Below are 16,350 nucleotides of genomic sequence, written 5' to 3' on the forward strand. Positions count from 1 at the left end.
GAATGGATTCGCTTTATTCAACGTCGGCACCGGGGCTCCATCTGCTGGTTAATATCCTCAATGCTGGCTAAAATATGTTATCATTACATGCTGCATGATAAGCACAGAATCTCTTCAATACCCATTTCATTACCTGAATGAGGTGGTTGTGGGTTCATGAAGCAGGAGGCATGTGAAGTTCACTCTGCACACGCAGCTACCGCTGTGATGTATAGAAACACAGTGTCGACACAATAAACCTCATGTGTTTCCGGCAGTGCAGTTGTGTCCTTGTCATGCACACTGCGTCCTTTTCATTCCCCAACACAAACAGGTTTTTTTTTTTTTTTTTACCTTACTGGAAGCAGTTTTCACAGAAAAACAAATTCTAAGAAAAAAACGTTTGCAGTGTGATTGTTTTGTAATAATTGTTTTAGGTTTTTTTCAATACCAAAACACAATTTCAGTCTTCAAAAACATCTGCATGGCATAATGTGACAGTAAGTCAGTCGGAGAGCATTTGTAATGACTTGGATGACTTCTTTGAGGTTTTAGAGGAATCTGTGACTGCTCACGTAGCAGAATCTGAGTTATTGATCATTACAGCAGATGCAACGGATTCTACACATTCACGGTTTTATTGCAAACAGTCTCACAGAATAATGATAAACCCATACAACCAAAGGATGAAATCTGTAAACATCATTCGGACTTTTTTCCTTTTTTTATTTCCTTTTTTTTTTTTCTTCTTTTTTAACGATACCTGTTCCAAAATAGTGAGTTTCTTTGTGAGTCCCTCCGACAAAGATTTATATTTAGAATCTGGAAATGATACATTTATAATATATAATAGAGAGGGAGGGAGGGAGGGAGAGATAGAGACAGAGAGAGAAAACGGTAGTCTCAAGCAGCAACACGCAGCAGGGCAAAACACAACCTCTAGTGAACAGGCATGCCCCATCGAAGATCAGCTATTGCACTTTAAAGAGAAATAAAAATACCATTTGTACAAATAAAAGGCACATTTTCATCAAAATAAATCTGTAAAGAAGCCATGTTCTTTTCGTGTCCCAGCATGTTTGGTTGTATAATTTATCTAGCTTATTATCACTTTATCAGAGAATCTTTCTGATAAAGTGATAATTAGCTGTGTATTTTTATATATATATATATATATACACACACATATATATATCCTATGTTCAAAAGCTTTCCCATTTTACCAAGGTAATTCTACAAATTAGTCTCAGAATTATTGTAGATATTATTATTTAGGACATAATTTCTTCTCCCAGGATATTAGATTTGATGAAATTATGTCACAGAATTAGACCATAAATTCAGGTTGGACTACAGTAGAAAAAAGAAAAAAAAGTGAAAATGAAATCAATGATTATTTGTGCCCTTTTCCTCTTGTTCTTCCGCTCAAAAGGGACAAAGAATCAGGGATAGTGTTAATGGCTTTAAATCAAAACCAAACTGGCGGCGGATGCTTTCGTAACCATCCGTACGGCTCTTTGCTAAAACCTGTGAGATGCATGTACTGTACACCCTCTTGCAGCAAAATACAGGCACGTTATATTACATTGCATCTGTCTCGTCAAACTCATTGTGAACACATGCTGACTTTGGTTCAACTGAAGTGGTCCAAATGCATATCAAATACAATGCCCCCCATTCATTTGGTATCCACCAGAGTACTGACAACAGTAAGGATGAGAGCATTTTTTTAAAGTCTGTGTACTATTTCTAGTCGCCATTTCAAATGTTTGACTCCCAACTCTACAGAAAATGTAGAGCGCTAATTACAGTATACTGTCGCGAGGAATGATTGTGTACAGTGCAACTGCAAATGAAGTCTCACCTCTCGGGCAACAATGTGTTTCCTGTGTGCCGCGCTTGGAAAGGAACACAAAGCCAGCATCGTGTGCTACTGATAGAGTGAAAAACGCGGGATAATTGAGTGTGCGCGGGGACGGTCAGTGCGTGAACAGGTATTTCTGCGAGGACGTCGAGTGGCACGGACGCCACAGGACATCAGCACACTAAGAAAAGGAAAAAAAGAAGTGAAGGTGATCCAATATCAAACATTCGTGTATCAAGTGCACACTGTGCGTTTGTCTAGTTCGGCCTCTTAAGTAAAAAGTGTCAATTACATCTCAACACATGGATGATTCGCCTTGATACGACTGACAGATCGTCTGACTTTCTGATTGTGCTATTCATTTGTGGTCATTCAAATAACTTTTGAAAAGAGAAGATGCTAATCGAGAATGTGAGAACAACCGTTTGCGTGACACAACCCCGCCAAAAACGAATCATTTACTACACACCTTAAAGAAGAATTCAGAGAAAACCAATTCAGAAATAATCACTGGTTTAAAAGCATAAATATATATATATATTTTTTTAACAGTGTCAGCATAAACAAGCACCTCTTCCAAATGAAGAGGTATCCAGGTCTACGAACAACGTCCACGAGAACAGTTGATTTTAAGTCATGCGACTGCAGTGACACCAGAGGAAAAAAAGTTTCTTAAAGCCATCGACAGCACTATGAAGGATGTCTGTTCCACACCCCGACACATTGTACTACTGCAACGCAAAAACACATTCAGGTCCCCCAGTAAAAGCACAGTTCATATGGTGACATTTGAGAGTGAGCCGACACGCTATCGGTGAAATTCATCCATTAAAAACACCATTTGTTTTCTGTTTTCTCGCAACCCTCTTCCAACATTGCCTGTAGAAATGTGGTTGTGCTTGACAGACAAAAGTAAAATTTCCAATTTAGATTCTAAAACACCCTTGTTGACGGCTCTTGTAGGTCATCTAAACTACAAGAACACTGACCTTTTTTTTTTTTTTTCTTCTTCCATCTTTTTAAAACACCAAATAAAGATATCATGTCCAAATGCACATATGTCTTCTCAAAAATATAGCATTTCATTCATCACAACAAAATATGAACAGTTCTATAAATATTTGTTCCCTTCCTCTTTGTCTCCGGCAAATCACCACGGGACAATTTCCCCAACAACACTGTCGGCGCGTCTCCCCCCCCCCTACCCCCCCCCCGTTTGCGTTTCCCCGTCACGTTTCAGGGGGCGGCGCCGGAGAGACCGTTCGGCGCTTCCCGTTTCCCAGCAGGCATTGCGTCCGTCATTGTTTCCTTCCAACAGGCTGCAGGAGACACAGTTCGCTCCCGGCTGACACAATCGGCAGATTGTTGTCACGGTGATGGCCAATGAGATGGCTAATGCTGTCGAATATGTGGTCTTTTGTCCGTACCTTGAGAGAGAAAAAGAGAAGAAAGTTAAATGTCAGATGTGGCCTAATAAGGTATCTCGTTGAGTTTCTCTTTTTTTTTTTTTTACTTCATTCTGCAGCATGTCCCTGAAACCCCTCGTCTTACCGTGCCCTCGGGGTCCACCAGCAGCAGGTGTTTGGCCAGTCCGTTGTGCATGCCCGTCAGCACGTCGGACCCCGGGTTGGTCGTGCTCGTGCGAACCAGGAAGTCCCCGTCTTCTCTCAGCAGTTTTTCGGCGTCGCGGCGGCTCATCTGGCCGTGGTACCACATCTGGCCCTCCAGCTGCTCCTGTGCCCGGAAGGCCACCGAGCGCACGAGGAGGGGGCTCGAGTTGTCCACGGACGCCGCCTTGTGGACGGCGGCGACCTGCGGCTGGGACGGCGGCTGGGACTGGGACTGGATGGCATCCTCGAAGGGCTCTGGTACAGGCGAAGGCAATGGAAGGATAAGGAATTAGAAGGATATCTATACATCTATATATCTATACATTTTAATTTGACATCCTTCAGCTGTGGCCTTGGCCAATGAACATGTCTCTGAAGCACAAAGACAATTTCTCACTGAGGTTTTGGTGAAGATTAAATTCCAACTAGCACATCTATATTTATTTCACACTATTCCACTGACCGATAGGGGGCAGTAATGAGGCGAGAAACTCAGCAGCGGTTGAGACAAAAAAGCAAAGTAGAAGATCGTCCTGTTACACACGATGCATTTGGATTGTGGCAACATAATTGCCTTTCCTTTCAAAACAGACCTTCTATACCAGGTGACATCTCTTTGGTAAACTGAACATCACTATTTCATTATGGGCACATACATTGTATTTAAAACAAATGCTGCAGATAGAAGACATTATTAATCGGTATATACTTCTATAGTGTTTTAGCCAAACACAATAAAGCAAGCATCACACTGCGGTGGCGGTTCAACAGCATTATATAAAAAGCTACATAAAAGGGAAAAAGAAGAAGAAAATGAAATACAAAGCACAGCCACTCAAGGAAGGATTTTTCAAAAGCCAGCAGACGATTATGCTGAATATAAAAATAGACTTCCACTTTGCTGAAAGGTACACTGGGTTTCTTCGATAACCTAAAAGTGTCATTAAAATGAATTACTTATTCAGTAACTTTACAAATCGATGGACAGAAATCCCCCCCCATTGGGTTTAGTATTTCGTTGAAGAGCTGCAGAAGGCGGACGAAGACGTCACACCAGAACAGCTTTGAATGGTTCACTGCTCGCTCCGATGTACAATGGTAGCAAAGCTAAGGTGTAGGTTGAAAGGAGGAGAGAATAAAGCTGTGCACCGACACCGGCACTCCCCCCCCATTGTCCTTGTGCTGAAACGGTGTTATTAACGCCGACCCCACGTCAACGAGAAACAAAAAAGAACGATTCTCCACCATTAAGAACTCAACATTGGTCACGTCGCCTTGTTGTTCTACAACGCACCGCGCTGGTTTCAAATCACATGACCAACGGGATCTGCAGAGAGAGCCGGGCTTACTCATGTCGAACAGGTCCTTCTGCGGGCCCTCTTTGGCGGCGGCTGCCATTCCCTTGGTCACATGGTCCGCCTCGGCCTGGAGCGCCGCGAGCACCTGGGCGTCGATCTGCCGAGTGTTCACGTACGCCGGCATCTCGCCTGTCTTCGGGGGCGGACCTTTGCTCTCGGGCAGACTGCTGATGTCGAATGACCCTGCAGTAGACATTTGGGGGCAAACAAAGCCACAGTGTAGTAGTTAAAAAAAAAAAATAATAATTATTTCATGTGTTGAAGCTGTGGCAAGAGCTTGTGTTTTCTTACCCTGCTGTATGAATATGACCTTTCTTTCATCTCCCCAGTTTTCTCCACAGTGCCGCCCCTGGTAATACGTCTGATCTACTGAGCCTGGGCCCACCTGAAGGCACAAACATGGGCGAGGAAACCAGGAATGCTCAACATGAATTCTTATTGAAGGTCTACCACATCAACACCAAAGCTTATACTCCTGAGATGAATCCACATGAACTGAGCTGTACCCCGCATCCCTCCGCCGCGGCATTGTGAGTCGTCAGCCGGGTGTCTATGAAGCCTCCGGGGGGGGGCATCTTGCCAGGGACGTTGTTGTAGTAAGGATGCTCTGCCGACTCCTCCTCTTCCTCGGTCCATGGCAACTCCTCCATGTTCAGCACCCTGGGAATAAACATTGTTTCCTCATTGAAAACTCAAACCTGTGTTTGTGTGTGTGTGTGTGTGTGTGTGTGTGCGCGCGCACGCGTGTGCATTTGTGAAATCTCACCTGTCATGTGCGGAGGACAGTTTGCCTGACGGACACTGCAGGTACTGCTGGAAGCGAAGGTCAAAGGCCTGGCCGATGGTGCCGATGACGTCCTGGGCCAGTCCGTCGGAGCACTCCAGGATGTGACACGCTAAAGAGGGCGGGAGCAAAATATTTTAAATGAGCGCGTTGCGTGTCGGACGTGCGTCGGACTACCAGAGGAATGAACTCCCACCTCGTCTATTAACGGGGTCCTTCGCTACATAGGCAACAAAATCTGTTGTGTCCTAAAAAAAAGACACAAAATACCACAACTTTTATCTTCTGGTTTTTGGTGATCGAAATATTTTCACGATGATGTCGTTTTTAGTCATCACAAGACAAAATGTGAATATGCGACACAGGTCACAGAGGTACTTACAGGGTCTCCGCCTGATGCAAAGGAGATGGACTGCATGTGGTGGTTGGCTATGATCTGTCGAGAACAAATTCATGCAACACATACAAGTTTACAAAATGCCTCCGTGGCCTCCGACGCGAAATAAATGAGAGCTAAGAGCCGGTATTTAAGGCGGCGTGAGGGAGAGGGTGTGCGCGGCTCACTGAATCCCATTGTTTGCGAAAGGGGGGGGGGGCACTCTGACCTGTTTGCAGTCGGGCGTCATCAGGTTCAGGCTGCTGGTGGAGATGTTTAGGTTGATTGACATGCCAGCAAACTGCAGGTTGCTCTTCCCCAAGATGCTGGACAGGGCTTTTGACGGCGGCTGAGAAGCAAGAAAAAGAAAAAAAAACTCACTGCCCACAATTCGCTTAGTTGCCAAGTTTATCAAAAAGTGTGTAAAGCTGTAAAGCCTCAGTCGGGGTAGTTGTCAAACAAGAAGACTGGACCCAAACAGCGGTGTCCAAATGTTCAAATACCAGAACCTTTAAAGCTCAGTCATTCACAGGCTATATTTTTAAAATATTTACTGCCCTGTGGGTTCTCCATTGTCATCAAGCCACGAAAATTGTGCAGCACATGACCTCCTGTAAGTATAGAACTGAGACGCTTTGCAATTTCCTTCAAATTAAGAGATTTAACATGTATTTATTAAGCTTTGAAAGCACTGGATGGTCCACGCATGTTGCATTAGGCTTGGTTGCTGGTTTACATGTTAAACAATATTTCATTGATTTCATCTAATAATAGTTTTGGGGTATCGTTGTGAGGGATGGTTTTGATGAGGAGACGAGCCAAAGAGGCCAGACATAACGAGTCATTCAAAATGCTCAGAGTGAAGCTGGTGTCACGCAGCCAAACGTGACATTCGCTCATATACCTTCCAGCTTTTCTCAGACAGGAACTAGGGAGCGCTAATTTTGTCATATACTCTCTCTGACATTTGAACAAGCTCTAGAGAGCGAAGTAATGCTTCATTTCACACCCCACATGAAGGCCGCCCCCCCCCACCCCACCCCTCACACACCACGCATACATATGCACACGGAAGACAGGCGCTCGCACACGAGCACACGAGGCTCAGCCTCCCGATCACAGATATTGTGCACTACATGAGTCACTAAGCACTGTGCAATGCATCGTGGGCTAGAGCTACGCCCACGTAGTTCTCTCTCTGCAGAGAGAGAAAGGGAGCCAGAGAGAGAGAGAGGGAGAGAGAGAGAGAGAGAGAGAGAGAGAGCTATGTATAGATGTGGAATGGTAAATTAATATCTAATGCCGTTTCCTCTTCTTCCTGTACCTTTCTCTTCCGCAGAGCTCCTTTGGACCCTGGAACAGCATCACACACCAGGCTGATGGCTTCCCTAGAGGGACGACGAGAGGAGGGTGAAGCAAAGATGGTGGCCGCAGAAAAAAAATATAAACGATATCTTTTTTTCGTTTTACAAAATAGAGTTACTACTGATGATTTTGTACTTTGCCAGGAACATTTATTTTGTCATCTTGGAGGGAAGCACTTAGAGCCATTCTGGTGCCTCGACCAAATGGCATTACATGTTCTGGTGTTTAGCAGTTAAACCGTGTCGAGCAAAGGCAACCAGATAAGGTTTTTAATTTTTGCCCCGTAATCCAATAATTCAGTTATTTCTATTTTTTTTAATAATAAAACTTGGTCTGGTTTGTGAGTTACTCGACTGTGCAGCTTGAACTCTGCAGGTTGCTGCACATGAAAGGAAATCAGCTCGGCCACAAAGGAACTGAGTAAACATTCAGCAGCCAGTGTAAAGTGTTTTGTGTGGTGCCATGGGGATTGTCACGAATGCCCAGCGCCTCTTTAACCATGGAACCGTACATTGTATACACTACATGACATAGTGGCTGAAGATAAAGCTGCTTGATGCAGACACAACGTCAATGATTTCAAAGATGGAGTCAAAGAAATGTCCATGCAAACAAATGATCATAACAGGTACATTTTAAAAAATTGCTGTTTCTGTTACCACCATTGTCTTAGTCACTAAAATCCATGTACATCTGCTTAAGTGCACATTTTATAACCATACAAACCCCGGTAGGAGCATACATATCATGGATTTGAAGGGATCTGGTTTTGTTTTGGTAAAAACACAAAAACTGATTTACTAGAATTTGTTTTGGATAAAAGAGTCAAGTGAATTATGAAAAGTGTGGCCATACCTAGTAATTTGTGATCTTGTGGTGAAATCCAGAGATCTCATCGAGCAAAGGACTTCTATACAGCCCAGATACTGGGAAGGAAAAAAAGTATCAGAGGTTACATGGGTAATAAGCGCATTATCTAGCACAGAAAAAACAACAAAAAGCCCTGTGTGCATTGCTAATCCAAACTCAATATGTCCAAATACCTGCAGTCAAAAGCATCACAACGTAAACTCCATATCAAGAAATCAGGCGCCAACTGCAGGAAGGAAAAACCTTAAACTAAACCAGTTATTGGTGGTTTTTGACCACATGGAGCACGATGGAGCCGTGTTTTGTTCCCGAGACGCCGTGATATGTTGCATCTTGGGAACGTGCCTAAATGTGAGCAGAGCTTCCCCCGTCGCCGGCAGCGAGGCACCAAAAACTCTGGAGGCATTTAAACCATCAAGGATTCAAGGATACAAAAATCCCCTTTTCAGCCAAACGAAACCTGACCCTGTATTCGACCGGCAGGTGAGCAACATGGTTTGCTTCTTTCAGTGCGTTACTCAAACCACGAGAAGCGACTGCAGTCTTCCCGTCCCACAAAATCGCCTGCCAGTACCTCCCGGGATTAACATTGCGCACAGACTGAGGACATTCCATGCTGACGAGGTCCTGACACGACGTTCATAATCAGGGTTTAAACAAAACAAGCATTCAGAAACACCAAAGTTTTTTTTTTTTTTATTTCCACATTAGAATCATAATTCTGATTACGAGGCCCCTTCTCGCCAGTGAGCGTATTGCAAGCACAAGCTACTTTGGCATTTTTTTTTTGTAATCTATTTTCGGAAAAAGAGTTTGAAGTGCACCATTCAGAAAGGGCCAAAAATATACCCAACGGTTCTAAAATTGGTATGGACCTATTATGAGCACAACATGTTTTTCTCTCATGATGCACAACAAACGGCTACAGGGTCCACAGAGTGAGGACTGAATTATGGATATCAATGGGAAGCCAGTTCTTAAAACGCCATCACTGGTCCCAGTGGACGATCCTTAAACACGGACTGGAAGAAAAAAAAACCACAGACACACTTGACAGCAAAAAGAGAACTGCAAACAGTCAGATATTATATTGCTACACTATCGGCTGGTTGTTGCCTACTTGAGTTTTGATGTTATGCTCGTGAATTTAAACATTTAGGCTTTCACATCATCGGGAATTGCACTCAGGTGATAAAAATGTTGGGCCATAATGTGGACAGTTGTTGAATTATAAACGCCACATTATACAGTCCAGTTGTGTACAGTCTAGACAGGATATGCCGGGTCAAAAGGACAGAGCACTTATCCTTAAATGCCGCCAGGCTAAAAAAGGTTAATGCAACAAGTATTAATAAAATGTTCAATCAAATGAAAAATACCCGCAGCACAAAGGCGGGGAACACTAGACGTGAATAATCACGATATACTAACGGATGCAAAAATATAGCCTTTATTGGTTTTTAGCCCTATAGTTGCAATGGACAAAAAGTGAGAGTAAAAGTGTCCCTGTCAATCAATGTCCCTTTAGAGTAATGGTGCATGATGCACGAGGAGTGACCACATGACGCTAATTAAAAGTGCTGTGAGCACAACACACACATTGAACCGAAATACACAGAGGACCTCAAACCGCGGGGAAGAGCAGAGAGTGGTGGGGGAGCACCGACCGGACCCATCCCCCCCCCCTCCCCGCTGCGGATGCTTTCAGCAGCATTGACTGGACAAATAAGAGCGGCCGTATTTAATGCGGTTAATGGAATGTCATGCTGGTCACAGAGACTGTAGGGCTTTGTTCAGGGGGGGGGGGGGGGGGGGGCAAGCGGTAGTAGGTGTCACATGATGGCCATCACACTGTGTAACTTGATTTGGGGCTACAGCGCGTAAACAAAGACGGCGGTGTCACCGTCTCGGTGGAAATGGTTTGCTCCGTTCCTCCATTCACTTTACACCTTAGAAGAGCCTCGGCATCATCACTCCCCGCGCCAGTGACTCATTGCCCACACGGTGACATTCACGGCTCTTATTCGCGCGCCGACCCGGTGCTGCTTCGGATGAGGCACGACGGCTGAAAGCACATTAACGGGTCGCACGCCGAGTAACGCGAGACACGGCAGCGAGGAGACAAACGTGACTCGTTTCTTGTTCTCTTCCCTCCATTTTTCACTGTTTGCCAGCAAAAGAAGAAGAAAAAAAAACAGCCAAAGAGACGCACAGCGAACAGAATAACACATCGCCATGGTTACAAGAGCACAACGCCGTGGGTTGACACACATGAGACCGACTGTAGGAACTGAGATGTTTACATTGTGCTTGAAATGTAATTGATTGTTCACACCTACCTTGGCTCAATGGTTTTTCTTGAATTATTCAATGTCTGTTTCTGCTTGCTGCTGCACCCACTCAAGGGCACATTGTTATTTGCCAATAAAACATGACTTCACCCCCACCCCCCTCCTCCCCCCTCCCTCTTCTCTCCTTGCATGTGGCTGAGCTCAAGTCATTGAAAGAAATTAGAGAATGGTATAGAAGAAGAGCATTTAAAAAAAAAATGGAAGTGAGACTACCAACCTTTACAATGTATGTCACTCCTGGCCCAGAGATCTTCTCGCTCGAGTGTAGCCATCCTCTGGAGGGTTTGATCACCAGTCCTCCACCTCCACCTCCACCTCCGCCTCCGCCTTGGTGCCAGTCCTCTCCGCCGGGCGGCAGCTCGTCCAGCCGGCTCTTCTTGCTCATGCTGACGGACGCCTCCAGCTGCGAGCAGGGGGTCGAATGTGAGGCCGAGCTGCACAGAGAGCCGCCCACACCGCAGGCTGCTGCTGCTGCTGCTGCTGCTGCCGTCGCCGCACCACCACCACCACCACCGAGGCTCGGACCACCGGCGCCGCCTGAGCCCAATCCTCCACCCCCCTGCAGCTTAGACGCGGCCAGGTCCTTGACAGCCGAGGGCAGACCCTTGATGCCCAGCAGGCTGCCCGAGTTGCTAAATTTCAGGCCCGACACCTTGTTGATGAGCGTGCACAGGGTGGTGCCTCCATCTTCCAGGTGGTCGGAGCCGTGGCCGGCGGGGGTGCAGCAGGCGGCGTTGGTGGTGGCGGCGGAGGGCTGGACCTCACTCGGGGGTGTGTAAGATGTCTCGGCTGCTGACTGGGGGGTGGCCGAGACCTTGGGGTTCATGGACAGGCCGTGCAGAAGCTCATCGACGGATGTTACTGACTCATTCCTGAAGCGGTTGTATTTGGTACGGTGAAGCATACCCCTCTCTCTCTCTTTCTCTCTCTTTCCCTCTCTCCCTCTCTTGCTCTCCCCCACCAACCGACACACGCACACCTTCCTCCTTTCACAGGTGTGCTGGCAGACGCGGCTGAGCTGCGCCGAGTAGCCGCTCCTGTAACATAGCAGCAGAGGCACAGGCGGCAAACGCCTGAATTTCCTCTATTGAGGTTACAGCGGCGGCTGTGTTCCGCTGATGCTGATGATGCTGATGCTGCTGATGCTGCTGATGCTGATGCCGCCGAGGTCCAATCTACTCCCAGTGAAATGTAGATCCGCAGTCCAATCCGTCACATGGAAATAGACCGACACAATCTAGGGAAACACAGCAGTGGGGGGAGAGAAGAGGATGGAGAGGACTCTTAAAAAAAAAAAAAAGGCTCCCGGTGTTGTGGTGCAGCTTGTTTAGAATCCAGCGGTGCTGCTGATGCTGATGCTGGTTTCTAGCCGTGAAAATCCAAAACAGCAAGAGCAGAGAATCTTCTGTGTTGTCGACGAGCACGGCTACTGCAAAAGGAAAAAAAAAGCAAATACTCTCCGCTGACTGCCGGCTCCGAGCTAAAGCATGACTCACTGATCTGAGAAAACCTTCCCAACAAAAGGCTTGCTGAACACTGCAAATCACTTCCTGTCGGAGGGGGGGGGAAAAAACTCCCACTTACAGCACACTAGAACCAATCAATTTCTAAATTCCCCAGTCTGATATTTATTTGCTTTAATTCTTTCCTTCTGTGAATAGATTGGGAGGAAGCTTAATTTATTAATTTAATCCAGAATAATCACCTTGAATTAAAAAAAAATAATAATTTAAAAGGACGAACTGATAAAAGTTTAAATAAAAAGGAAGCGTGTGACAAATTTAAATTAATAATGAAAACTAGTTTCCATTTAATTCATAGGCACAACCCTGCCAATTTTTTAAAACAATTACAGGGGTCTTTGTTTCAAGAATAAAATCTCCATTTAAAGGTTTCATTAAGATTTAAGTTTTGCTAAATGAATGTAACAAAAATGACCATTGACCAGTCATTGAATGCAACAAAACAGTAAAATGTTAGTGGGACCGGAAATACGCAAAACTAATATAGTCATGTATCTATCAATGTCCATTTATAATGGCTGCAGAATATGGGCAGACATCAACCCTCAGTTATGTACAAAAAAACAGGCATTAATGCAAAAATGAAGCCTTTTTCCAGTAAAATAGTTCAGACCACTGTGAGGCTCCAATTCAGAATTCTGCAACAAAGGAAAGAAAAACGCTTTACGAAAAGGATGCAGATTCTCACAGCTTGTCTAATATAAAATACATAAATGACACAACTGGGGAAAAAAACAGTGCCAACGACATGTTTCTCGGTCAGAGGACTAAATGAAACAACCAAAAGGATAGAAAATAAGCCGGACGAGTCTCCTTAAAACAGCAGCAATGAAGCATCTTTGTCTGCCCCGGTAACGGAAAGCACGCAGCCAGACACCATTCATGTGAAATGTCCTCAGGAGCATCCAGCAAAGACTGACGCTCATTCATAAGCAGCTTCCGCTCTCACTCTGCTGCACATTTCGCACTGCAGTCCCTCCCAACATCGTTTTTCTCCTGCCTGGCAAATATAGAAGAAAAAAAAAAAAAGGAAAAAAAAAAGCACGTCTGCCTTCCCTCCTCAGAAAAAAAAAAAAGGCAAACACTCTTCGCAGAGTCCTCGCAAATCAAAATAAGGATGCGAAAAGACAAAGGAGGTGAAGAGTAAGAGGACAAAAGGCGTGCAATATTTAGTCTTTTATGTGAATGAAATAGCAGGCTGGCATACCAATGTTTCTGTGAATGGAAGCACAGCCTTTCTGCCTCTGCAAGGCAATCCCATGGGACGGCTCGGTCTCACCCAATGAGGAGCAGGCTGGATGACTCATTCAGGGGAGGCTTGCAGAATAGTGGAAGAGACCATTCCAGACGCAGGTGTACACTTTTTTTTTTTGAAAACATCATAGGATGTGAGTTTTTAGCATGATTCAATAAGCCAATGTTCTTTTGACAAAATTAGAAAAATATCCAGGAAAAACAACACCCCCATGATTTTTTTCCTTCTTTACACACATTCATGTCAACAGTCACCGACACGTCTAATTAGCAAGTTATTGTTAATGTGATGGAGGGGGAATGGTACAAGTGTTCTAGAACACCACATGTATTTTGAATGACAAATCAGGTAGCCTTATTTACATTTAAATACTTAATTGATATCCTATTTGATTATTGCAATTGCATCCCGTATGCTATGGCTTTATATGTCCTGGTTGGTTTGTTTAATCATATAAACCAAAATCTATATGCAATTGCATTATCCTTTGAGATGATGATTTTCTGAGAAGAAATGAACCATGTGACATTTGTGTGTGCTTCTGTATCTACACTGGTCCAAGGATGGCATGAATTCATTTGCACTTAAGTAAGTAGTTATTCAGTTTCAGCTGCATTGGGGATGGAGTCAACAGGTGCGACGATCAGACGACCCCCAAAACAGGACTGGTTTTGCATGTGGAGGCCATTTCAAGTTTCTCCCTCTTGATTTCCACGACTGTTGGCCTTAGCTAGAGTCATTGTCACTCCTGGGAGCATGAGGTAATTTCTTAGCCCTACAGAAGCTGCAGATTGTCCAACTTCTCCAGGATGGAACATCCACCCGTGCCGTTGCAAGGAGATTTGATGTGTCCACCGGCACAATCTCCAGAAACTGGAGGAGATTCCAGGAGACAGGCAGTGATCCTAGAAGAGCTGAACAGGGCTGTAGGTCCTCAACCCATAAGCAGGGCCAATATCTGCTGCTTTGTGCCCAGTGCTTTTCACAGATGAGAGAGGATGATCTCCTTGAGCACCTGTGATAGACGTAGGAGGGTCTGGAGAAGCCATGGGGATCCACAAAGATCCACAGTCATGGACGGTCCCACATTACACATCTCGGATTGCGGTAGTTAATCCAACCGGACAGCAGAATTCATCGATTACCATTTTAATCTATTGTCTTTAAGACATGATAGTTATTTTAAGGGTACCTACAAATTTGCTTCTAATTTAAAACAGTTCGTAGTACCACCTGAAGGGATGCTCTTTTCTTTGGATGTTGACTCACGATACACAAATATTGAGATCCAACTGTGCCTCAAAGCGGTTCAGGACATATGGGCTTATAAAGGAATACCTTTTTCTCACAACCTAATCTGTTACACATCTTTTATGTAGGTTACCTGGATGGCAGCTTCAGTATTTGGAGCTATTCTGAGACAGATTTTAATGACTTCATCTCGGTCCTGAATAGCCACCACTCAGCCATCTTTGTAAAGTCCAACCTTCAGCCTGAAAGGATGGAGTTCTTGGTTGGGGAGGGAAACGGACGAAGCAACCTTGGAACAAAAGCCTATTTCAAGCCGACCGACACACACGCTCAGTTACAGAGAGCCAGCTGCCACCCCAGACCCACCTAGCAGGGTTTTTTTTGCAATGAGGAGTGGACAGGACCATCCGTTTGGAGCGTGAAGTTGACCTGGAAGGAGATCTTGGGACCCCAAGTCGCAACAAGCTCTCGGAGGACCAATCCCTTGGCCCAGGTCGCAGGCCCGGGGCGAGCCTGGCCTCCGCCCCCTGGAGCGGCCTCCACAATCGGCAACATTCTCACCTCCGCTGACCGTCACGCCCTCCTTCACAAGCCCTAGTAGTGTCTCTCTGGAGAAGATTTTGGTCCTGAATCACCACCATCCGTTCATCTCGGTGAAACATAACCTGCAAAAACAGAAAATTTAGTTTCTTGATACACAGGTGTTCCTGATTTAGACGGAAGGGGGGGGCGAGCAGTCTTGGCACCAGGGTCTAGCCCACCGCCACCCCAGACATACCTTATTTTTGGCGGGGGGATTTGGAGATCCCCCCCCCCCTTGTTTCCACCTTCTCTCTGACGACTCAGGCGCTAAATGTACACATAAAAAATAACTAAGTTACAGGACCAGTTTCCGAATCATAGCGGCCACCAGAAGAAACAAAAACATTTAAGATCTTCTGGTGATTGCTTCCCTGGGCAACACACTAGACAATGTTTTAAACATTTTACAAATGTAAAATTGATCACAAATCCATACATTCACCAGAGTGCACCCGTCTGGCACATGACCAAACCAGAGTCCAATCATACGGTGTAATTTATTGAGTGCAAAATCTGTAATCTACTCTACATTGGCCGAACCGAGAGCAGAGGAGAAGAATCTGTATCTCATTAAGAAAAACACACACTTTCCTGTTTCCAGCTCCGTGGAATTGACCGTCTCCCCATCATGGGTTTGGAATCAGGCACTTGGTGTGAACCAAATATAAACACAGTCTGCACCTGCCAACCATCTGTCATCCCACCCAAGCCAAAGTTTGTGTGATTACATTTTTGATAAAGCTTTTAATAGTCTTTTTAATATAGAAAAGAACAAAGAATTGGAGAAACCCATGTACGTATTGGGAGCCTGGAATCCCCAGGTACGACCATCCGGGGGTGCAGCTGGACATTTTCCTGGATCCACCATCTTACAGGGGTCCTTTATAGAATGGCTCCCAGCTGCACCCCCCCCCCCCCCCCCCCGGTTGGTCATTATTAAGTCGGTATCCACAACATCCCTGAGGACCAAAAACCATGTACATAAAACAAAAACCATATAGAAGCCTACAAAGGGAATTCCAAATTCAGAAATCCTTTTTTTCTAATTTCATAATCCTTTTTTTTTCTTAACTTAACGCTTTACTCCAAATATGCATACCCATTATTAAAAGAGTATATGTCTGCAACCACAAGGTCTATTTGAGTAATTTTTGTGATGGTTAATAAAAATGGAACACAGCA

General features: G+C 45.0%; 1 protein-coding gene across 1 annotated transcript; it reads right to left on the reverse strand.

Moving 5' to 3' along the window:
• Positions 1 to 598: 598 nt before the first annotated feature.
• shc3 (SHC (Src homology 2 domain containing) transforming protein 3) lies at positions 599 to 12,280 on the reverse strand. The gene is made up of 12 exons (XM_037485003.2): positions 10,775 to 12,280; positions 8,192 to 8,262; positions 7,296 to 7,359; positions 6,201 to 6,320; positions 5,978 to 6,031; positions 5,792 to 5,843; positions 5,578 to 5,707; positions 5,318 to 5,471; positions 5,103 to 5,196; positions 4,803 to 4,994; positions 3,395 to 3,708; positions 599 to 3,270 (listed from the first exon to the last, which is right to left on the reverse strand). The coding sequence occupies exons 1-12, from the start codon at positions 11,459 to 11,461 to the stop codon at positions 3,142 to 3,144; spliced, it is 2,061 nt and encodes a 686-aa protein (XP_037340900.2). The 5' UTR covers positions 11,462 to 12,280; the 3' UTR covers positions 599 to 3,141.
• Between the last annotated feature and the right edge of the window lie 4,070 nt (positions 12,281 to 16,350).

Source organism: Pungitius pungitius, chromosome 18 (assembly GCF_949316345.1).
Source record: "Pungitius pungitius chromosome 18, fPunPun2.1, whole genome shotgun sequence".
NCBI classification, from domain to species: Eukaryota; Metazoa; Chordata; class Actinopteri; order Perciformes; family Gasterosteidae; genus Pungitius; species Pungitius pungitius.